The sequence below is a fragment of the Ranitomeya variabilis genome, chromosome 1, assembly GCF_051348905.1.
Source record: "Ranitomeya variabilis isolate aRanVar5 chromosome 1, aRanVar5.hap1, whole genome shotgun sequence".
NCBI classification, from domain to species: domain Eukaryota; kingdom Metazoa; phylum Chordata; class Amphibia; order Anura; family Dendrobatidae; genus Ranitomeya; species Ranitomeya variabilis.
The window spans coordinates 914908298-914934111 of record NC_135232.1 but is presented as its reverse complement, the minus strand read 5'-3'; the positions used below and the strand labels follow the sequence as shown (position 1 = coordinate 914934111).

The window sequence follows — 25814 nt, the reverse complement described above, 5'->3', positions numbered from 1 at the left end:
ACTGTTCTTGTGGCCGTCCATTACTCACATTAGAGATGTGTCAAAAGGACTTAAGGTAACTGATAAAATAAGGAAACAGGCAAGATGTGCAAATGTACACGAAATATTTATTACATTCTTCAGTATTTGGCTGCATTGGTTTTGTTTGATAATTTAATAAATTTGTTTTTTTTACTTAAAGAGTAACAGCTGTTTTAATTTTTATTTTATAAGCCAACAGCACACACAAAAATAAGTAACTCTTTAATATATATTATCAGAGAAATCTGCTTCTTTCTCTTCTTTTCTGTTCATAGGTAAAATCTGGATTCAGTGAAAAAAATGTTTTATATTACTGAGATAGGAGATGGCAGATATCACTGATAAGATTCTATTTCCAAGGGGGGTTATTAGGAAGGGAAGGAGCTCTGCCTCTAGCATATGTCTCCTTCTTCCTCCGCTCTACATAGAATCTTGTCAGAATTTTTTCGCTCCAATTCTATGCACTTGTGTGTGTATATAAGTGTAATATAACTCACCTAACTGCAAGCACTTGGAGCTAAATTTTTTACATAGGCAAACACACACATATATATATACCATATATATTCGAGTATAAGCCGACCCGAGTATAAGCCGAGGCACCTAAATTTGCCATGAAACCTGGGAAAACTTATTGACTCAAGTATAAGCCGGGTATGCATTGTCCACTCATCCCTAACCTGGCTCCTTATCCCTGTCCTTGTATGCATGGCTCCCCATCCTTGTATGCATAGCTCCTTATCGCTGTCCCTGTATGCATGGTTCATATAAAAAAAAAAAAAAACAAAAAAAAAAACACATCCTACTTACCTTCCCTGCGCTCCCTCGCTGCATCTCGTTCTGGCACCAGCAGCTCTTCTGGCTAAGCAATCGCATGTCCACGCTCATTAAGGTAATGAATATTCACTCCACGCCTATGGGAGTGGAGAGACATGAATATTCATTACGTTAATGAGCGGGGGACACGTGATCGCTCGGCCGGAAGATCTGCTGGCGCCGGCTGGAATGAGATGCAGCGAGGGCACGCAGGGAAGGTAAGCAGGATGTGTGATGGTTGTAACTGCATGCTATAAGACCAGGTTCATATTGCATTATTGGCAATGTGCTAACAGCATCCGTTACACAGCAGCACTAACGCAATGTAACGGATGCTTCAGCGCACCCAATGACTGCCATTATGTAGCGCATCGCTAACGCATGTCATAATCAGCATGCGTTAGCGATGTGCCGTCATTCTCTGACGGACCCTCGGACGAGGTCTGCAGCGTTTCTGGGTCCGTCACAGCTAGCGGAGGTGCTACTGCGATGGCATAACTTGATCTTGGAAAAGGCACTAGCGTTGCGCTGTCCGTTTAACGCATGCTTTGAACGTACTGCACCAACGCAATATGAACCTGGCCTAAGAGAAATTAATATTCACTGCCAGCGCAATGAATATTATTTTCTCTTTAGCAGTGGGCACAGGCTTTAGCTGCAGCTGCCAGCTCCTACTTCTGTGACCCGCTGCTCTGCCGCACCACGTCCCCTGACGTCTTTCTGGGACAATTACTTGTGTGTAAGCCGAGGGGGCTGAAAAACTCGGCTTGTACGTGAGTGTATATATATATATATATATATATATATATATATATATATATATATATATATATTCATTTTTTCTAAACACATGTGATCAGAGTTAGAAATTATTTTGCTGTTTCCTGGAAAGGTGGACAGCTCCTCTTATATTATGTCCCCCAGCTCCTAGCTTAAGTACAAGGTGGTGGCGCAGGGGTTAGCACTGTTTCGGTGCAGCATTGGGGACCCGGATAATATCTGACCATGGGCAACATGTGCATGGAGTTTGTATGGTATCCCCTGGTACTTCGGTTTCCTCCCACGCTTCAAAAACACGCTGATGGGCTAATTATATCGGAAGTCAATTAACCTAAGTGTCTATTTGTGTGTTTCAGAGATATGGAAATTAGGTTGTGAATCACCTCTGGAGACAGGCTAATGTGAATACTGATAATCTCTGTGGAATACTTTGGCACTATATAAAAAAGAAACAAGAAATAAACTGAAAAAAGGAAAAAATTGATATGAAATCTGGTAGATGGATATATATAATAACTAGTTCAGCATTCTCAACAACATAAGCTACAAAAACATGCATCAACATGGGAGAAGGAGAAAAAGGATTTTCACATTGCTCACCGGAGTATCGCAAGATCACAGGTGCCAGGTTCATTATGGATGGAGTCCACTTGTAAATGCAGGCAAAAAAAGGAACAACCAGCACCAGGAAACGCATCAGGCATGCGGGGGATGTTTGCCCCTTGACATTCTATGACATGTATGTTTTAAACTTTTTACAAACAATGGATTAAATAAAAGACAAAATTTGAATTTTTATGGAAATCACCTGGTGCTGGTTGTTCCTTTTTTGCCTACAGAAACATGCCTTTTCCTTAAGATTAAGGTAAAGACAGAATGCATAAATATGTGTAGCCCTTATACTTTAGAGGTTGTCCCCGACTTTATCACTGATGACCTTTCCTTAGGATACGTCATGAATGTGTCAAGGTGAAAATATACTTTCTTATATACTTTTTGTACTTTCATATTTTATACTGTAAAACAATAAGTTTTTCCTATCTGCTTGCGAATGTAACTGTATTTAAAGATTGCTGCCAGTGTCCAGTTTCGTTTCAGTTTAGTGTCCGAAGGGTTAAGATTCATTTCTTTAGAAATCGAAACTTAAGGAATGTGAAGAAAAGGAGGATCCACCAGAAGATGTCAGAAAAAATCAGAAAGACTGAATGCTAGCTTAAACCCCGCCTAATGCACGCCTTCCCCTAACACTCAATATAGTATTGTGTATTTTAGAATAAAGCCAGTTGGTGTGACCGTTGCGGACATGTGTGGACGCACGGGGCATTAACTAAGTTTGAACCAGCTACCTGTCTGACTCATTCTTATCCGGTACCAGATGCCTTGCACACATATTAATTTGGAATGACTGGTGAATGAGGGTATATTGTCGTTTACGACCCCGACAATTTGGCAGCCCAACGGGGGGCGTGGCCAGCGATCCGAGACCCTCTGGACCCATGCCTGGATGTCTGTGGATGATACCCGTAGTGGCTGACCTCGAGGACTGATCACCCTCCGAACACGGTAAGTGGCGATCATATACACTGTATGTGTCACACTTGCTAGTGTCTCAGCCGTTATTGGTTTGTCTGTGGTCTCCTTGGGTCCGGGAGGTGACCGGTCGAGTGGTGAGATCGAATGCGATCCTGTGCCACGCTCTGAACCAGCAACTGAGAAACGTTGCATCCGGCGCGTCCTCATGTACACCACGCCTCCTCCACCGGTCATTGTACTCCGTTCAACCACCCTACCCGTGACTATTGTCTAGTAGTGAAGTGGACTGAAAAATTGAGCTAGTTGTAGATTGTGGGGCGGCTTAGAGAAAGGGATAGGAGACGCAGCCTCTGTGATATTGTACTAACCGGTAATTAAGACGTCCCAAGTGGGGGACCACCAGAATTTTGAGTACAAATAGGTAATTAAGACGCCCCGTATGGAGCCACCAGAAATAGGTAATTAAGACGTCCCGGAACGGGACCACCAGAAACAGGTAATTAAGACGCTCCGTACGGGACCACCAGAATTTTTGTGGAGGGGTCTCATTAGGAGGCTGCCTCCCAACGGTTTGGAATATCGTGGCAGGATAGTCTGTTAATCACTATTGTTCAGGTTAGGGACAGGAAACATTGAGCGCGAGGCTCTTTTCCTAATACGTTGAGCGAGAGGCTCCGTGTTTATTAGAACAAAGTGTTGATATCGCTGCTAGTGGTTTTACTGCAGAAAACCATAGTATTCTGTGAGTCATGCTGCGTATCTTAAAGCAGAAGAAGTCCGTGCCCCACAAGTTAGATGAGGATGCCGTGGAAGTCAGGGCAATAGTTGAGCCACGGGAGGGCAAGAAGGCAGTCAAGAATGTTGAGAGATTGTATAAGCATGTAGGATTGCCCTAGTCAGGGAGATTGTAGCTGGCTATGTGGCCCAATTTCATAGAAAATAAAAGGGGCATGTTGAAAGATAAAGGATTGTTAGAACAAGCGCAAGCTCATCTGCGAGTTGCGCGAAGCTTAAAGAACAAAGAATGAAAATAGGTTGATGGAGAGGAAGGATCAGACAATGTAGAACCCGTGTTTGGTTATAAAATGCCTTTGAACTGTGATTTTACAGATTGTAAAATGGCCGCCGTGCCACTGATGATGAAAATGCAGTCCCAGCCACTGCCCTGTAATGGCGACGGGATGAGCTTTCCAGAAGCGTAGGTGTGTCCTGTTTGTGTTGTGCAGAATCCAACCTGGGTGGAAACCTGCCTTGTGTGTACGTACGGGCCGTCCTTGGGGCTCCGCCCAGACCACGGAGGATCATAGGAAAGTTTTGTAGAAATTAAGTCTGAAAACTGCTGCAATTTGTTACTTTGTAGAAGATACGGAGCTTTGTATCAGTGCTGTGTAGTAGATGGGAGGGGCGGAGCGGACCGCTGCGAGATTTCTTTGTCGGTTTTCTTCTTTCCTCCTTATCTATGCTACAAGCAGGAGAAAGGGGGGCAGGGAGCTGGGCTTCGCTTCTCCCTCTTGCGCTGAGGAATGCAGTGATTTTTCTTATCTCCGTGTTACTAGATGGGAGGGTGTGAGTGAATCTGTGCGCGATCTGCTTGAAATTTCGCCGGTGCTGTGGGCTACAGAAAGGGGGGCAATGTATTGCATTCTAAGTTTTCTCTGTCCTTGGTTTAGTACACGCTGAGAGATTTGTGTTTAAAGCAATAAGTACTGTATGAAATTGGAAGTGAAATAGACCTGTGCCTGGTCTTGGAGGAAAAACTTGTAAGTAATTGAAAGATTGGTAAATTAAGCCTCTTCTCCCGACTGTAAGCTCTGTGCCCCTCAATCCCAAAGCACCAATATATACTGGGTTGCCAAAACTTAGTGCACCTCTATTCTATGATCCTGTCGGGTGGATTTGTGATGTATGCGGAGTTACTAATTCTCAGTGTAGAGAGGTCTGTTACAATTGTGGAGCGAGTAGATTCAGGGTCGTAGCCCCCACCTTTCGCTTGCTAAACGCTGACAGCAATTCCCCGCTCCAAATACAGCCCCCACCCCACCGCAGTCCGCAGTACAAGGACGAAGCTTCATTCCTTATCAGAGTCTATGTAACAGAGTTCAGCCTCTGCCCTCCCCCCACTTCACACTCCAATACGCCTTTAACCCTGTATAGGAATCTCACTCTATTCCCAGTCTCGTTATGTCAATTTTCAGACCAAGAGCTTGCTTTAATCGGTGTAAAATGGCAGACCCCCCAGCCCGGAAAGGCCCCTACATCTCCTCTTCCCATGAAACCTTCACACTTACAAGGCCAGATTTTCCAGGAATCTGAAGTTTGGTTCCCTGTCATTCACGTTGCTACATCACATCTCAGGAATCTCAGGTTCTTTTTTCAGTGGGGTATGGGGACATAGTTACCCACCAGGTAGGAGCTATAAGTGAACCCAGCTAATTCTACCCTGTCACATAGAGGTGGTTTGGCCCAACAAATAGCAAAAAAGGGGAGCCAGTCATAGCCCAAGAGTCTCAGGCCTACCTTGCCACAAATGGCCCCTTGCATCCAGGAGACGCTATGTCCACCCAAAGAGGGAATTTGCCCTGTGATATAGTGTTACACACTGCAGGCCCCGTATATGATTACAAGACACCCGAGCACTGCCGTACAGTATTGCAGACTGCCTTGCAGACAGAGCTCACCTATGCAGGGCATGCTACAGGTGTGCTGATTCAGCTTCATGGAGACAAACAGAGACCTGTTGCTTATTACAGTGGCCGCCTGGATACGGTGGCAAGAGGAAGTTCCTCCTGTGTTTGGACTGTGTTGTCTGTCCAGCTGTTGCTACACAAATCTTCAGATATTGTTTTGGATTACCCACTGATGGTCCACACCCCACACGATGTATATAGTATCCTTAACCAGGTACAACCTAGCCACATGTCCATGGCTGGACAGCTGCGACTTTGGTGTGCTATTCTCATGCCTACTAATGTGACTTTGAAAAGATGCACTGTCCTGAACCCCGCTACTCTTCTCCTAGTTCCCCTGGATCCAAAGGGGGGAGGAATAGGTGACATGAGCAAGGACACTCTTTTTCTTTTAAGAATGGATCCAGAGGAACAAGATTAGGTTTCCAAACCATATGATTGTCTAGAATTGATGTCTCAGGAAACGGCTGGTCTCTAGTGTGCCTATTCTAATGCTGATTTTGAGCTTTTTGTAGATGGATCCCGTCACCAAGATGACCAAGGACGCTTCTGTACCAGATATGCTGTGGTCTCAGAACATGAGGTAATCAAGGCAGAGTCAATGCCAGCTCATATGTCTGCACAAGAAGCAGAAACGTACAAACTAGCAGAAGGTAAGACTGTAAATATCTACACTAATTCCAGGTATGCTTTTGGCATTAAACACGGTTATGGGCCTATCTGGAGAGCCAGGGCTTTCCTGACAGCAAATGGCCACCCCATTAAACATGCTGAGGCAGTCCAGCAACTTATGAATGCACTACAGCTTCCCACCCAAGCAGGCATCATAAAGGTAAAGGCACATACCAAAGGCACTGATGGACGGACAAAGGGTAACGCACTGGCAGACCAGGCTGCCAAGAAAGCAGCAAGCACTCCTGTAGCCTCTCAAGTACATCACCTAGACACCCCACCATCTCCACTTGTGTTGAAAGACATCTTAGCCCGGTTACAAGAACAGGCAAGTAAGGAGGAGAAAAATAGGTGGCAAAGGATAGGGGCTTGCTCTGATACCGTCACTGGACTATGGGGGAGGGGTGAAAAGGTCTGCCTACCACAGGCACTGTACCCAATGATGGCACAGGTTCTGCACGGGAATGTGCACCACTCGAAGACGGCCATGTGTGACACCCTACAGAAACAATGGATTGCCCCCGGGTTTTCCACCTGCGCAGAAAGGCAGGTACAGAGCTGCATGATATGTGCCACACATAATCAGAGTAGGACAGTGAAAACCCCATCCAAACACACTCCCTGGCCCTTTAACCAATTCCAGAGACTGCAGATTGATTAAATTCAGTTACTCAGGGTAGGGACGTATGAGTATGTGTTGGTCTGCATTGATTTATTTTCAGGTTGGCCAGAAGCCTACCCAGTTGCCAAAGCTACGGCTAAGACAACGGCGAAGAAACTGATGGCTGAGATCATATGCAGGTATGGAGTTCCTGAAGTCATTGAAAGCGATCGGAGTTCCCATTTTACTGGAGAGATCATGTCAGAGGTAATGGTAGCACTGGGGGTAAGTCAAGCATTGCATACTCCATCCGCAGAGCAGTGGAAGAGTGGAGAGGCTAAATGGAACTCTTAAGCCTAAAATCCAGAAGGCAATGACAGAGACTGGTAAACCATGGACAGAATGCCTTCCTCTAGTTTCGTTTTCAGTAAGATATACCCCAAACAGGAAGACAGGACTGTCACCGTATGAGATTCTGTTTGGCAGGGGCCCCAATCTTGAATGTTTCTTTCCACAACAGTTGCAACTCAAGTACCAGGACTTGACTATCTATGTGCAGGCCTTACATGGACACCTTGCCAAAGTGCATTTAACTGTCTTCAGTTCTCTTCCAGACCCAGACAAGGTTCCTGGACATTATCCCTTTGTGCCAGGAGATCTGGTGTATGTGAAAAAGTTTGTGCGCAGAGATTGTCTCCAGCCGAGATTTGAAGGACTTCACACGGTGATCCTGGTCACCCCCACTGCAGTTAAACTTGAAGGAAAGAGCACTTGGATCCACGCCTCACACTGTAAAAGAGACCGAACCAGTGTTTAGTCACAGTAGTGACTGAAGGGAAATGTTGCTGTTTTTGATCCTGGAACTGAGGGCTATCCTCGCCCCTACCTCTTCGGCCCCTATTGTAAATAAGAATTCTGGCCCCACTATTCTCTGGGTAAACCTGACAGCCCCGGTGAATATATGGCGATTTGATTTCTGTGATGTAGTCAAGTGCCTTGAGACAGAACGGGTGGTAGAGGGGATCATCCAGTTTTATATGTGTGTTACCAGACAATACAACAATAATTGTCATTATTGGACAGATGCTGCCTGGAGTACGGGGAATGATTGGGGATATAAACCTAGTGAAGCCATGTTCCCTAAGGATGGGACGGGTAGGAGTCTTCGTGAGAGAATGCATCTAACAGCCCTCCTGCAACCACTTAGAGGCTGTAAATGGGGTAGAAGTTGTCACCCCCTCCTCCTGAATCTTGAAAACCCCCAATCTGCTGATCTGCAGACGTTCGTATTGGGAAGGCATTATAATTATGTATTTAGTGATGGACCCTATGGGTATTTAGGCCACATACAGCTCCAGGATATTAGCTTCAGACCAACCATGACCCCTGTTACCAGTACAGCTAAAACAGGCCCAGGTGAGCGTTTGCAAAATGTAGTTAATGAAGTGATACCCATTCCAGGTCTCAGTTGGCAAGAGGTTTTCTCCATAGAAACACAAACAACCCCAAGGAAAAACCTATGGTTAGAATGGGTGAGATACAATGTAAGAGTCCAGAATATCTCTGTAGGATGTATTGCTTGTGCTGCTGCGAATACACACCTATACACACATGCATTACTTTTTCCTGATGACAACATCACTGCCTGTGTCATGAATCTGTTGAAAGGTTTGAAGCCCACTGATTGCCCAGACTATGTCCCACTAATTCATGAGAGACCCAAACTAAAGGTCCCAGGAGAAGTAATCGTATTAGCTGACAATTATACCTGCTATAATTCCCATAACATTACAGGTACACCAGTAGGGATCTTCGAGACAGGTTTCTGCAAGGAGAACAGTTCCTTAGATACTGATTTGCTAATCAAACATACACAATATATGTACGACATTTATTGGTTATGTGGAGACGGTAAGCTCCGTCCTAGGTTGCCTAATGCCTGGATAGGCCAATGCACCCTTGTTAGACTGGCCATGCAGTTCAAGATTTTACCTTGGGATCCAGAGGTACCTGATGAACCTACCAGAAAGAGGAGAAGTTTTGATCAGCTCCACATGAGTTATGAAGAAGATCCACTAGTATATATTGATGCCATTGGAGTGCCAAGGGGGGTGCCTGACCAGTTTAAAGCCCAGAACCAGATTTATGTCGGCATTGCTTCTATAATCCCACAGGTGCAGATTAATAAGAATGTTGAATGGATCAATAATATATATTACAGAGAACAAAGATTTGTCAATTATAGCTGTGATGCCTTCCAGGGTATAGTTGAGGATTTGGGCCCTAACACTTGTATGACCAGTGCTGCAACCCGACCTAAGAGAATTACACTGAATCCTGTCCAGACAAGATCACATGCAGTGATATAAGAAGCTGACACAGGATTGTGGTTCGCGGATAGTGGGGACATTAACTTTTAGGAGTAGGCTGACAGTAATCCTTTTGGGAAGGAGCTGTAGACCAGCATGTCATGTCACTCCCCACCACCAGAGAACCAACCACATCAGGTAGGGTAAGACAGATACAGGAGTATTATCCCTGGAGGCCCTCTGACTAGCTATGCAAAAACAATTGGCTGACCCTGAGAACCAACCTTTCTCATTTTACAGACAAATAAGACAATATGATGGATGTATAAATCCACCTAGGCAGGCCTAGGTAGTTAGTGAGCACAAAAACAGGTGACGTGCTAAGACGCAAATTAAGATTTTCTACAGATGTGACAAAGGAGAGCGTGTAGAGCTATACTTTGGACGGTTACAGCTAAAATGGGAAGATATGGAGTACAGTCCCATAAACCCACTTGATGTTAAAGTATTGGTAAATACATTCATTGACGGTATGACCAAAGACTTACGAGACGAAATATAGACAGCCAGACCTGAATGGCGAAATGTAGATCCGAGAAAACCTGAAGGTTGTTAAAAGAAGTTGAACAAATTAGGACAATAATACGACGTGTCATGTATGCTGGAGTGGACATATCTTTCTTCTCCAGTTGGTTAGGTGGGATCAAGGGATTCCTTCAATAAGTTTGTTTGGTACTGATTGCCCTCCTTATAGTTGAATCGATAATTCTCTGTTGTGTTATTCCCTTGTACAAAAAGGTTATTGCCAAAGCAACTCCGACTGGCACCTTCCTCAATCAAGAAATAGATCCACCAGAGTACGATGGTACTGATCCAGGGGAGATCCCGAAGTATATTCCTCTCAAGAGAATAGACAAAACCCCCCATTCTCAGATGATGCTAAGAGATTTAGTTTAGGGACAGTGGGAGAACTCCATGTGAGGTTAGTGAAGGGTTCAGCTGCCTGGAGGCTTCTCGCTAGGGGAGAGCTTCTGAGGTGTCTGGATGAAGAAATCCACCTCCCCTTTTCCCATCACATGGACAGTCTCAAAGGATCTTTCTTTAAGGGAAAAACTTAGTGTTTAGGGGGGATTGTCAAGGTGAAAATATACTTTCTTATATACTTTTTGTACTTTCATATTTTATACTGTAAAACAATAAGTTTTTCCTATCTGCTTGCGAATGTAACTGTATTTAAAGATTGCTGCCAGTGTCCAGTTTCGTTTCAGTTTAGTGTCCGAAGGGTTAAGATTCATTTCTTTAGAAATCGAAACTTAAGGAATGTGAAGAAAAGGAGGATCCACCAGAAGATGTCAGAACAAATCAGAAAGACTGAATGCTAGCTTAAACCCCGCCTAATGCACACCTTCCCCTAACACTCAATATAGTATTGTGTATTTTAGAATAAAGCCAGTTGGTGTGACCGTTGCGGACATGTGTGGACGCACGGGGCATTAACTAAGTTTGAACCAGCTACCTGTCTGACTCATTCTTATCCGGTACCAGATGCCTTGCACACATATTAATTTGGAATGACTGGTGAATGAGGGTATATTGTCGTTTACGACCGCGACAAATGTCTGATCGGTCAGGGTCCTACCCCCGCCAATCAGCTGCTCTCTGTGCACTATGTGACACAGTAATCTCCGCTCACCTCAAGTGCTTCAGTCAGGATACAACCCATGACGGCGCAGACTCTCAGAGTTTCCTCAGTTTCCAGCTTGTTCAGCGAAGATTTTAACTGGTCAATAGGAACCAACCACGCCTCAACAGCCGGGGTTGCAGTGCTAAGCAGGTTCAGTTGTCTACATGATGATAATAATAAAAAGATGGAAAAAATACAAAACAATAAAACTAAAGGAAAGGTAGGTATTGAAAGTACTGTATATAGCAGTACACATACAGAAACGGGGCAGACTCATGTATCTATAGAGCCAAATGATAACGTTATGACTGGCTGCATCCACAAGGGGGCGCACATTGAAGAAGCATCTTCATAATTGATATCCTAATCTCCCTGCAGTGACGTGGCAGGTGGTGACAATTGTATCATTTAACAATCTGTGTTAAGGGAGACTGTTATTTTTACTGTGCTTTTAGCACTTCGTTTTTTGGTGTGTGTTTTTTTTTTTTTCAGAAAATCTGCTGTGTTAAACTATCCAAGCAAAGTAGATGAAAACTCGTGACCACGTGGCATGTAAAGATGCAGTTGAACTGTGCGCTTTATTTTTTCTCTACAGACTTATAAAGAACCTGAAAAAAATGTATATTATTAAAAATAGGTTAAACGAAAACATGGAAAAATGCAATAAATGGCTAACACAGTGTTTAAAATGCATCCAATATAATAAGATCAGTAAGAAGAAGCAAATCCGGTCAGCTGTTTTTAGTTCCTTGTACTAACCTGGAAAAAGTAAATGCTGGAGACCGTACATTTGTGGGAGCCGCAAAGCTGAACCAAATCTCCTTGATAGTAAGTTTCATGCTGCTTGAGTCAGGCGGAGGAGGCATTAGAGGAAGATCTTTCTTCAAGTCATCTGATTCGACACCTTCATCCTTTAAGGTAACAAAAAACAAAAATAAAGGCCTTAGCTGCACATCTAATAATGTAAGAAATAGAATATATAATAATTTGTATGATATCTATAGCTTTGCCATTAATCTATTTAGGACATAACAATAGAAGTTGAAACCATTTCAAGAATAGAGTAAATTCACAATTACAGGATGACATCCCAACTCAATTTATACTCCTAATGCTTCGGTTTATTTTGGCGACATGCGCAATAACATAATTATCTTTCAGACTGTAACATCGGCTCTTCATCAAGCTGAATAACACTAATAAACTAAGGTCAATAGTTGCAAAGTAATAGAACATGTGCAATACATAACTAACTATCCTGCTAGTGTGTAACCAAGGTTCTAACAACAGTGGATGCAAAATGGACTTGTGGGATATGGACACAGCGCAGTTTGTTATTTTTGAATAAGCTGCAGCCAGGACCGCACATTACATGAAAGGGAACAACTCCAGTAAGGCTAGGTTCAGATTTGTAGGGTACATTCTGCTGGTATACACCCAATTTCAGGTATCTATAGACTTAAATGGGCAAGATGGCAATCAGAAAAAAGACATGGCACAAAAGTATTGTATGCTGGAAACACAACTAAAATAGAATAAAAATAGAGTAAAATAGGTGAAGCACTCCCATATATAGTTTGCATTAAAAAAAAAATTATGAGCCCTCAATAAAGCCTAGAGAAACGTGCGTCGCGGTTCTGACTGCAGGCAACTCTCTTTCCTTACAGTCATGGATAAGCACTAGCTATAAATATGAAATCTACTATACCCATTTTCTGCTTCTAGATTTACTAAGGTGATATATTGGCTGTAATTTATTCTACTGGGGGGACATTCAGATGCTCTGTGCTTTTTAATATAGAGGTATTACAAATCTGTATAAAGCCAAAGGTACTTCATTTGCTCTTATATTGCACTATATTATTGTATTGTTAAGTTTATTGAAATTTTTCTTAGACCAAGATTTTTTTTACTTGATATGTGTATTTTTGTGTGACATATAATGAATGACACTTTATTTGCATTTGCATTTTATTACAATATTATATGTATTATTATTATTATATATTAATGGACCTCCTTTCAGACTAGCATGCATAAGATTTGCTCTATCACATACATGTATTATGTATAACTATGCAATGAATGTTCTATAATCACCTCTATCTAAATAAACAGACAAGGATCTGCAGGACATATCTGATAGATGTGAGTCCCACTTTTGTTAATAATGGAGACTGATCTAGGGGTCGCTGTGAATGGACAGCTCCACACACGTGCGCTGCTCACTTTTCATTTAACTTACAAAGGAGCTCTGGATGGGAATAACCCTTCAGATGGTCTCACGAGAGCTGCCATCTGCCACCACTAAGGAGAGACTATAGGGTCAATGTACACTACCCCCATTAAACTCATTATGGAATAAGCTCCCCCTTATACACACAGGAATAGAAAGCACATTTGTATAACACACATCCCTCAATGACAATCCGGAGAAAAAGTATGTACTGTAGATGTTCCTAAGGCAGAAGCTGGAACTAAATCTGTTTATTGATTATATTTTAATCTGAATAAAAGACAACAAAGCAAATATTTGGGAATATTTGCTATAAGTAACAACAATTCTACCTGAAATATGAGGTTAGATGTTATAGACATCAAATACATTGCTCATACCGCCACTTACTTGTTCATCAGACACAGAATTTCCATTGACATCAGAGGATGGGCTCATACCATCACATGGGATATTATCATCAGATACATCAGTGCTATACCCACTTCCAGTAGGGGAATCAGAAGAATCATTAGACTTAAGGTTTCCACTCCGCTCATTGGTGCCAGATTTCCCCAGTACACCAAAAGAATTGTATAAGAGAGCCCCAGACTGCCGCCCACCTGGAAGCAATAGACTAACATTAACTAAATTCATATCAAACGAAAAAAGTCATCACCTACCAGCAGACTAGGAAGTGATGAACTCAGCATCACTCAGACCAACATGATCATCCTTAGATCACAAGCTTGGACAAACATGCTACTCCCAGTCATTACCTGGTAACAGGTTTCTCAGCCTTAAATCTGTATTCTCTTGGTATTAAATTGTGTCAGTTAATTAGACAGCATGGAAATAAGCAAATTTGTAATTGACTTTATTTCTTATCTGCTTTTATTCTTGTGCAGTAAGAGATTTTATCTTACACAGTGTACAGCTTGTTTCCAAGGAGCTCGGCCACCAGAGCCTGCCCGAGAGTGAACAGTAGTTACATTCCAGGAAAAGAATTAACTTTTAGCATCCCATTCAGTTCTCTCAAGCCCATTGATTTCTATAAAGAAGTTAGCTGCTCACATCCCTCCCTCTCAGCTACTGAGCTGTTACCAATCCTGTAAATCTCCAGCCCCCACCATCAGCAGCTTCTAGAGAAGCTCTCCTAACCACTGCTCTCACTTTCCTGAGCCTTTGTGATAAAGTAGACACTAAAGGTACCTTCACACTGAACGATATCGCTAGCGATCTGTGACGTTGCAGCGTCCTGGCTAGCGATATCGTTGAGTTTGACACGCAGCAGCGATCAGGATCCTGCTGTGCCATCGTTGGTCGGAGCAAAAAGTCCAGAACTTTATTTAGTCGCTGGACTCCCGCAGACATCGCTGAATCAGTGTGTGTGACGCCGATTCAGCAATGTCTTCACTGGTAACCAGGGTAAACATCGGGTTACTAAGCGCAGGGCCGCGCTTAGTAACCCGATGTTTACCCTGGTTACCAGTGCTAATGTAAAAAAAAACAAACACTACATACTTACATTCCGGTGTCTGTCCCCCGGCGCTGTGCTTTCCTGCACTGTCAGCGACGGCCAGCCATAAAGCAGATTACAGCGGTGACGTCACCGCTCTGCTTTCCGGCCGGCACTCACAGTCAGTGCAGGAAAGCACAGCGCCGGGGGACAGATACCGGAATGTAAGTATGTAGTGTTTTTTTTTTTTTACATTAGCACTGGTAACCAGGGTAAACATCGGGTTACTAAGCGCGGCCCTGCGCTTAGTAACCTGATGTTTACCCTGGTTACCCGGGGACCGGCATCGTTGGGTCGCTGGAGAGCTGTCTGTGTGACAGCTCTCCAGCGACGCTGCAGCGATCGGCATCATTGTCTAGATCGCTGCAGCGTCGCTAAATGTGACGGTACCTTAACAAACAGTGACAGACTGATAATGTGTATTAGGCTGTAGCTCTTTGATCAGAACTGCCATTTACGAATGCCTGCCCCCTCAAGCAATCAGGCAGTAAGAAGACTGCATAGCTCTCAACTACTGTACTGATCAAAATGATAACTGCAGTGAATCCTTTTTGTGGTTCTTGTGTAATAAGTGTTTAAAGTTTTGCTGTAATCATGTCTTTGTGCATCCAGGAGGGAATATGGCCAGTGCCTTTTCTTGTTGCTCTGGCTCCTCCGTCTGCCTCTCCTGTTTGAATGACAGGTTACTGATCCATCACTGAGCTGTCCCCTATATTGCGCCCCTGCAGTACTTTATTTTGTCTCCAAAAAACATAATCTTAGTCTGCCACAAAATGCTGGCAGCACATGTGCGATCGCATCTAAATGTCTGTGCTAATTCCCAACCTTTGCATGCGCCACCCATCATGCCCAGAGGACCAGCGTGGGAGCGCGCAGACGAGGAGACGGCAAACATAGCGCTTGTCCTCTGGGCACGGTGGGTGGTGCATGTGCAGATTGTGAATTAATATACTTTGACATGCAACCGTACATACGCCACAGCCATTTTGTGGGAGACCTAATGTTTTTTTGGAGAGAAAATAAAGTACTGCACAGGCACAATATTTAAAATGGGGGTCAGGTCATTGACGGATCGGTAACCTGTCATTCAAACAGGAGGCAGATGGAGGGGCCAGAGCAACAAGAAAAGACACTGGCCATATTCCCGCCCCGAATGCACAAATACATGACTACAGCAAAACTTTAAACACTCATTACACAAGAATCACGAAAAGGATTCACTGCAGGTATCATTTAATTAGTATTCCAGCACTAATAAGTCCCTGTCTGTAGTTTACATAGCAATATCCTGTTGACAGGTTCTCTTTAAGAGACAACTTGAGAATGAATACTTTTTTAACCTCATCAATAGGAAATGTAACTGATAATGTAACAAGAAACATGATCAATAATGCAAGTACAGAAAGACGGATTGCTGACCTAAACTCCTCCACGTATGGATAAAAGACAAACATTATGTATAATCACTTCAATAAATAAAATGTTGCTATTAATAATTGTAAATTTAAAGAAAGGTTAATATACAATAAAGAAGCACTCCTATCAAAATGTGTATACCCCTTAATATACTGCAGTCATTGGATTATATAGCACGCTGTACATACAATTGCTCATTTTTCCTTTCTACCCAGTTAATTCTTCCGCTTTCCATTAAGTCTATGACATCACGTGATTAAAAACTGAGTAGCTGAATCCTTCTAAGCTCTATGTAGAAACAGAAGGTCAATTTTGTCTGGACAAGTGTTACTGCAAAAGCTCCTGGCGGAGGGGGGGGGGGAGAGGAAAGAGGAGAAGCTGGGTCAGAAGTTGAATAGGGGAATGACAAATTTAGGGACAAAATACTTCCTGTTTCTACATAGAGCAGAGAAAACAGAATAATTAACTCGGTAGAAAGACAAAAAGAGCAATTGTAAGTATACAATGCCATATAATATGATGATTGCAATATATTAAGAAGATAAAAACTTCTATCAGCTCAAAGCCACCACCAATACTATAGTTATACATTTTCATTGCAAACAATAACGTTAATCACCTTTAACGACCAGGTTCTCAATTCCACACTCAAACATTATCCAGCCCCATTTTTCTTGACTTGGACCAATGCGGGTCACATCAGTAGTTGGAGGCTGTTCAGTTTCATCCACAAATGTGAAATCATCCAATTCTTCCAGGGTGAAAAGAACCTTTGATTTTTCAAAGGGAATAGTGGTGATTGCGCAGGTTCCCATGTCTGATCAAAGGGAGGGAAGAAATATAATCAGAAAGGCATATGACACTTATCTACAAGGCAGCAGACACAATAACATTCTGGCTGCGCACACACAAAAAAATATATGCAGTCGCTTACACTGCAAATCAGAGACAGAAAAGTTTATATTCCTTGTAAATAAAAAAGAAGCCTCCTTGCGGTGGTCCATAAGTTCTCAGCAGATTAGCACTGCAGTGGAATTAGGAACAGTTCATTCATTTGGAACGTTTGTACACCCAGCTGATCATTATTACAGGCCTATACAATACGCTTCTCACCTGATGTATCCAAGCCTCGGAGCTGGCCGTGTACTCGATGGACATTTAATTTGGCAGCTATTTCTTTCCCTTTCTCAGCTCCAGCATTGGACCTTAATGACCCAGATGATTGTGGTTGCATTTTCGTGGCATTGGCGTATTTCTCTAAGTTTACAGGTGGACGACCAGTCTCTGGATTGTTTGCCGTTTCTTCTACTACACCTCTTTAGTGAAGGAAAAATAGAAAAATAGGTTACACATTTCCAAAATGAAGAAACAGGATCCCTTACTTCTATACAGGATAAGGGTAAGTTCACACAGGGCGTTTTTGTAGTTTTTTTTTTCTGCAGCAAAACCTGATCTTCATCCATTCAAGTCAATGGGTGAAAAAACGCAGCAAACATGCTGAAAGAAGTGACATGCTCTATGTCCAAAAAACGCAGTAAAGCACAAAATACTGATCAAACAAAAAACCAATGTGTGTAGATGAGATTTCTGAAATCTCATAGGCTTTGCTGGTATTGTAAAAAGCAGCTGAAAATTAGCAAAAAAAAAGCAGCAAAAACGCAGCAAAAACGCCCTGTGTGAACTTATCCTTAGTCATAACACTGTAAAGGGAAAGCGGGATTCATAGTCAGAGATCCCAAAAATGATTCCCAATCCTTTTAACTTTTCTCCAGCAGAAGTCAAAGGTGCCGTCATGCAGTTGTCTGCACAGGTAGAGCTGGGAAATGCGACAAGTTAAGCTGGCCATACACAAGGGATAATGGTCAGCGGACAGATCTCTCTCCAGGGTTCCCTGTACACATGGGATAACGGTCAGCGGACAGATCTCTCTCCAGGCTCCCCTGTACACATGGGATAACGGTCAGCAGACAGATCTCTCTCCAGGCTCCCCTGTACACATGGGATAACGGTCAGCAGACAGATCTCTCTCCAGGCTCCCCTGTACACATGGGATAACGGTCAGCGGACAGATCTCTCTCCAGGGTTCCCTGTACACATGGGATAATGGTCAGCAGACAGATCTCTCTCCAGGCTTCCCTGTACACATGGGATAACGGTCAGCGGACAGATCTCTCTCCAGGGTTCCCTGTACACATGGGATAATGGTCAGCAGACAGATCTCTCTCCAGGCTTCCCTGTACACATGGGATAACGGTCAGCGGACAGATCTCTCTCCAGGCTCCCCTGTACACATGGGGTAATGGTCAGCGGACAGATCTCTCTCCAGGCTCCCCTGTACACATGGGATAACGGTCAGCGGACAGATCTCTCTCCAGGCTCCCCTGTACACATGGGATAACGGTCAGAGGACAGATCTCTCTCCAGGGTTCCCTGTACACATGGGATAACTGTCAGCAGACAGATCTCTCTCCAGGCTCCCATGTACACATGGGATAACGGTCAGCAGACAGATCTCTCTCCAGGCTTCCCTGTACACATGGGATAACGATCAGCGGACAGATCTCTCTCCAGGCTCCCCTGTACACATGGGATAACGGTCAGCGGACAGATCTCTCTCCAGGCTCCCCTGTACACATGGGATAATGGTCAGCGGACAGATCTCTCTCCAGGCTTCCCTGTACACATGGGATAACGGTCAGCGGACAGATCTCTCTCCAGGCTCCCCTGTACACATGGGATAATGGTCAGCGGACAGATCTCTCTCCAGGCTCCCATGTACACATGGGATAACTGTCAGCAGACAGATCTCTCTCCAGGGTTCCCTGTACACATGGGATAACTGTCAGCAGACAGATCTCTCTCCAGGCTTCCCTGTACACATGGGATAACGGTCAGCAGACAGATCTCTCTCCAGGCTTCCCTGTACACATGGGATAACGGTCAGCGGACAGATCTCTCTCCAGGCTCCCCTGTACACATGGGATAATGGTCAGCAAACAGATCTCTCTCCAGGCTCCCATGTACACATGGGATAACTGTCAGCAGACATATCTCTCTCCAGGCTCCCCTGTACACATGGGATAACTGTCAGCAGACAGATCTCTCTCCAGGCTCCCCTGTACACATGGGATAACGGTCAGCGGACAGATCTCTCTCCAGGCTCCCCTGTACACATGGGATAATGGTCAGCAAACAGATCTCTCTCCAGGCTCCCATGTACACATGGGATAACGGTCAGCGGACAGATCTCTCTCCAGGCTCCCATGTACACATGGGATAACTGTCAGCAGACAGATCTCTCTCCAGGCTCCCATGTACACATGGGATAACGGTCAGCAGACAGATCTCTCTCCAGGCTTCCCTGTACACATGGGATAACGGTCAGCGGACAGATCTCTCTCCAGGCTCCCCTGTACACATGGGATAATGGTCAGCGGACAGATCTCTCTCCAGGCTCCCATGTACACATGGGATAACTGTCAGCAGACAGATCTCTCTCCAGGCTCCCCTGTACACATGGGATAACGGTCAGCGGACAGATCTCTCTCCAGGCTCCCCTGTACACATGGGATAATGGTCAGCAAACAGATCTCTCTCCAGGCTCCCCTGTACACATAGGATAATGGTCAGCAGACAGATCTCTCTCCAGGCTCCCCTGTACACATGGGATAATGGTCAGCGGACAGATCTCTCTCCAGGCTCCCCTGTACACATGGGATAACGGTCAGCGGACAGATCTCTCTCCAGTCTCCCCTGTACACATGGGATAATGGTCAGCAGACAGATATCTCTCCAGGCTTCCCTGTACACATGGGATAATGGTCAGCGGACAGGTCTCTCTCCAGGCTCCCATGTACACATGGGATAATGGTCAGCGGACAGATCTCTCTCCAGCTTTCCCTGTACACATGGGATAACGGTCAGAGGACAGATCTCTCTCCAGGTCTCCCCTGTACACATGGGATAACGGTCAGAGGACAGATCTCTCTCCAGGCTTCCCTGTACACATGGGATAACTGTCAGCAGACAGATCTCTCTCCAGGCTCCCATGTACACATGGGATAACAGTCAGAGGACAGATCTCTCTCCAGGCTCCATAGTACACATGGGATAACGGTCAGCGGACAGATCTCTCTCCAGGCTCCCCTGTACACATGGGATAATGGTCAGCAAACAGATCTCTCTCCAGGCTCCCATGTACACATGGGATAACTGTCAGCAGACATATCTCTCTCCAGGCTCCCCTGTACACATGGGATAACTGTCAGCAGACAGATCTCTCTCCAGGCTCCCCTGTACACATGGGATAACGGTCAGCAGACAGATCTCTCTCCAGGCTCCCCTGTACACATGGGATAACGGTCAGCGGACAGATCTCTCTCCAGGCTCCCCTGTACACATGGGATAATGGTCAGCAAACAGATCTCTCTCCAGGCTCCCATGTACACATGGGATAACGGTCAGCGGACAGATCTCTCTCCAGGCTCCCATGTACACATGGGATAACTGTCAGCAGACAGATCTCTCTCCAGGCTCCCATGTACACATGGGATAACGGTCAGCAGACAGATCTCTCTCCAGGCTTCCCTGTACACATGGGATAACGGTCAGCGGACAGATCTCTCTCCAGGCTCCCCTGTACACATGGGATAATGGTCAGCGGACAGATCTCTCTCCAGGCTCCCATGTACACATGGGATAACTGTCAGCAGACAGATCTCTCTCCAGGCTCCCCTGTACACATGGGATAACGGTCAGCGGACAGATCTCTCTCCAGGCTCCCCTGTACACATGGGATAATGGTCAGCAAACAGATCTCTCTCCAGGCTCCCCTGTACACATAGGATAATGGTCAGCAGACAGATCTCTCTCCAGGCTCCCCTGTACACATGGGATAATGGTCAGCGGACAGATCTCTCTCCAGGCTCCCCTGTACACATGGGATAACGGTCAGCGGACAGATCTCTCTCCAGTCTCCCCTGTACACATGGGATAATGGTCAGCAGACAGATATCTCTCCAGGCTTCCCTGTACACATGGGATAATGGTCAGCGGACAGGTCTCTCTCCAGGCTCCCATGTACACATGGGATAATGGTCAGCGGACAGATCTCTCTCCAGCTTTCCCTGTACACATGGGATAACGGTCAGAGGACAGATCTCTCTCCAGGTCTCCCCTGTACACATGGGATAACGGTCAGAGGACAGATCTCTCTCCAGGCTTCCCTGTACACATGGGATAACTGTCAGCAGACAGATCTCTCTCCAGGCTCCCATGTACACATGGGATAACAGTCAGAGGACAGATCTCTCTCCAGGCTCCATAGTACACATGGGATAACGGTCAGAGGACAGATCTCTCTCCAGGCTCCCCTGTACACATGGGATAACGGTCAGCGGACAGATCTCTCTCCAGTCTCCCCTGTACACATGGGATAATGGTCAGCAGACAGATATCTCTCCAGGCTTCCCTGTACACATGGGATAATGGTCAGCGGACAGGTCTCTCTCCAGGCTCCCATGTACACATGGGATAATGGTCAGCGGACAGATCTCTCTCCAGCTTTCCCTGTACACATGGGATAACGGTCAGAGGACAGATCTCTCTCCAGGTCTCCCCTGTACACATGGGATAACGGTCAGAGGACAGATCTCTCTCCAGGCTTCCCTGTACACATGGGATAACTGTCAGCAGACAGATCTCTCTCCAGGCTCCCATGTACACATGGGATAACGGTCAGAGGACAGATCTCTCTCCAGGCTCCATAGTACACATGGGATAACGGTCAGAGGACAGATCTCTCTCCAGGCTCCCCTGTACACATGGGATAACGGTCAGCGGACAGATCTCTCTCCAGGCTCCCATGTACACATGGGATAACTGTCAGCAGACAGATCTCTCTCCAGGCTCCCATGTACACATGGGATAACGGTCAGCGGACAGATCTCTCTCCAGGCTCCCCTGTACACATGGGATAAAGGTCAGCAGACAGATCTCTCTCCAGGCTCCCATGTACACATGGGATAACGGTCAGCAGACAGATCTCTCTCCAGGCTCCCCTGTACACATGGGATAATGGTCAGAGGACAGATCTCTCTCCAGGCTCCCATGTACACATGGGATAACGGTCAGCAGACAGATCTCTCTCCAGGCTCCCATGTACACATGGGATAACGGTCAGCAGACAGATCTCTCTCCAGGCTTCCCTGTACACATGGGATAACGGTCAGCGGACAGATCTCTCTCCAGGCTCCCCTGTACACATGGGATAACGGTCAGCGGACAGATCTCTCTCCAGGCTCCCATGTACACATGGGATAACTGTCAGCAGACAGATCTCTCTCCAGGCTCCCATGTACACATGGGATAACGGTCAGCGGACAGATCTCTCTCCAGGCTCCCCTGTACACATGGGATAACGGTCAGCGGACAGATCTCTCTCCAGGCTCCCCTGTACACATGGGATAACTGTCAGCAGACAGATCTCTCTCCAGGCTCCCCTGTACACATGGGATAACGGTCAGCGGACAGATCTCTCTCCAGGCTCCCCTGTACACATGGGATAATGGTCAGCGGACAGACCTCTCTCCAGACTCCCATGTACACATCGGATAACGGTCAGCGGACAGATCTCTCTCCAGGCTCCCATGTACACATGGGATAATGGTCAGCGGACAGATCTCTCTCCAGGCTCCCATGTACACATGGGATAATGGTCAGCAGACAGGTCTCTCTCCAGGCTCCCCTGTACACATGGGATAACGGTCTGAGGACAGATCTCTCTCCAGGCTCCCCTGTACACATGGGATAACTGTCAGCAGACAGATCTCTCTCCAGGCTCCCATGTACACATGGGATAACGGTCAGCGGACAGATCTCTCTCCAGGCTCCCCTGTACACATGGGATAATGGTCAGCGGACAGATCTCTCTCCAGGCTCCCATGTACACATGGGATAATGGTCAGCGGACAGGTCTCTCTCCAGGCTCCCATGTACACATGGGATAACGGTCAGCGGACAGACCTCTCTCCAGACTCCCCTGCACACATCGGATAACGGTCAGCGGACAGACCTCTCTCCAGACTCCCCTGCACACATCGGATAACGGTCAGTGGACAGATCTCTCTCCAGGCTTCCCTGTACACATGGGATAATGGTCAGCGGACAGATCTCTCTCCAGGCTCCCCTGTACACATGGGATAACGGTCTGAGGACAGATCTCTCTCCAGGCTCCCCTGTACACATGGGATAACTGTCAGCAGACAGATCTCTCTCCAGGCTCCCATGTACACATGGGATAACGGTCAGCGGACAGATCTCTCTCCAGGCTCCCCTGTACACATGGGATAATGGTCAGCGGACAGATCTCTCTCCAGGCTCCCATGTACACATGGGATAATGGTCAGCGGACAGGTCTCTCTCCAGGCTCCCATGTACACATGGGATAACGGTCAGCGGACAGACCTCTCTCCAGACTCCCCTGCACACATCGGATAACGGTCAGCGGACAGATCTCTCTCCAGGCTCCCCTGTACACATGGGATAATGGTCAGCGGACAGATCTCTCTCCAGGCTCCCCTGTACACATGGGATAATGGTCAGCGGACAGGTCTCTCTCCAGGCTCCCATGTACACATGGGATAACGGTCAGCGGACAGACCTCTCTCCAGACTCCCCTGCACACATCGGATAACGGTCAGCGGACAGATCTCTCTCCAGGCTCCCCTGTACACATGGGATAATGGTCAGCGGACAGATCTCTCTCCAGGCTCCCATGTACACATGGGATAATGGTCAGCGGACAGGTCTCTCTCCAGGCTCCCATGTACACATGGGATAACGGTCAGCGGACAGACCTCTCTCCAGACTCCCCTGCACACATCGGATAACGGTCAGCGGACAGATCTCTCTCCAGGCTCCCCTGTACACATGGGATAATGGTCAGCGGACAGATCTCTCTCCAGGCTCCCCTGTACACATGGGATAATGGTCAGCGGACAGGTCTCTCTCCAGGCTCCCATGTACACATGGGATAACGGTCAGCGGACAGACCTCTCTCCAGACTCCCCTGCACACATCGGATAACGGTCAGCGGACAGATCTCTCTCCAGGCTCCCATGTACACATGGGATAACGGTCAGCGGACAGATCTCTCTCTCCAGGCTTCCCTGTACACATGGGATAATGGTCAGCGGACAGATCTCTCTCCAGGCTCCCCTATACACATGGGATAACGGTCTGAGGACAGATCTCTCTACAGACTCCCCTGTAAGCATGAGCGCTTGTCACAATGTTCATTTTTTTTCAATGGGAAGTGAGGAAAAAGCTCCTGATAGATATCTTTTATTTGGAAAAAAAAGGGTCAACTATTACAATTCAGCAGCCTGAACCTTCTCTCTCCCACCATCATCTCCAGAAAGAGAACCAGAAGGCCACATTCACATTAAATTATACCACTGAAAACTGAATTTCAGCCAGCTGTCATCTAATGTATGTGTCTTTAGCCATAAACCTTTACAAGCCCTTAACAAGGCTAATTCACTCTGAGAATCAATGGGAGAATGCTGGTAATCAGAAAGTGATAAAACTTTCGCACAATATGGTATCGAAAAAACTTTTTATGATGGACATGCTCATTTTTTTTTATATAAGTGTGCCTATTTATAAAAGTTCAGATTCAGGGTCAATCGAATACATTAAGAATGACAGTTGATAATGTGATCTCAATGACACACATGATGTAATATACCCTTATCCGAAAAGTCTTGCCGAGTTTACACCTTAAAGTTAACCAGACAGCTCACAGGCAGCATGTATAAGGGACTGGCTGTATGATCTCATGTTTGATTCTGAAATGCTGCGGCGATCCAGAGAAGAAGATACATTAAATAGCAACCGCTTCTCTCCACCTACTAACCTGAAGGGACTTGTGTCTCCCTATACACGTACATTGGCAGAGACCTGTCAATACAGGGCAGCAGGCAGGATGAAGCCGCTGGGGAACTGGCTATGCGACTAGTCTCCACTGCGGCTCGGTCCCCGGCGGCCTTTAAGTATGCTTTTCTCTGAAACGTTGTTCAGCGTCAAACATACCTGGCTGAGATAAAACAGTCAGTGCCTGATACATGCTGCCTGAGGATCGGGCAGGTTCACTTTAAGGTCTAACTTTCAGTTTAATTTTTATTTAATAAATGAATAATACACATGCAAATAACAATTTTTTTTATTATATCTTATCAGAGAAATTGCCTTTTTTCCCTCCTCCTGGGCTGGTAATTTTCAAAATTCTCATTTCATAGTTAAAATCTGTATTCAGTGAAGACAGACTTTCTTATTACTGAGATACAAGATGGCAGTTGTAAGTTATAAGATTCTAGGACGAGGGGAAGGAGGAACTACAGACAGAGCTCTTCCTCCTCCTCCTCCTCCCCCTCCCATCTACATAGAATCTTATCAGCAGCAGCCGCCATCTATCTCAATAATGCAATAATCTGTCTTCACTGAATACAGATTTTACCGGTGAATTGAGAATTTTGATAATGAAATGATCAGCCCTGGCAA

The 25814-nt window shown here is 45.5% G+C and overlaps 1 protein-coding gene across 17 annotated transcripts in view; it reads right to left on the bottom strand.

Annotated features, from left to right (window-relative positions):
* The window catches only part of BLTP1 (bridge-like lipid transfer protein family member 1), a 322576-nt gene that overhangs the window by 144362 nt on the left and 152400 nt on the right, over positions 1–25814 (bottom strand). For all 17 annotated transcript variants that reach the window (XM_077279045.1, XM_077279047.1, XM_077279052.1 and 14 more), the window contains exons 34-38: positions 17367–17569; positions 16873–17070; positions 13730–13941; positions 11863–12014; positions 11113–11263 (exon numbers count right to left, since the gene is read on the bottom strand). In XM_077279045.1, the coding sequence (XP_077135160.1) occupies positions 11113–11263; positions 11863–12014; positions 13730–13941; positions 16873–17070; positions 17367–17569 (916 nt within the window). The remainder of the gene's footprint in view (positions 1–11112; positions 11264–11862; positions 12015–13729; positions 13942–16872; positions 17071–17366; positions 17570–25814) is intronic.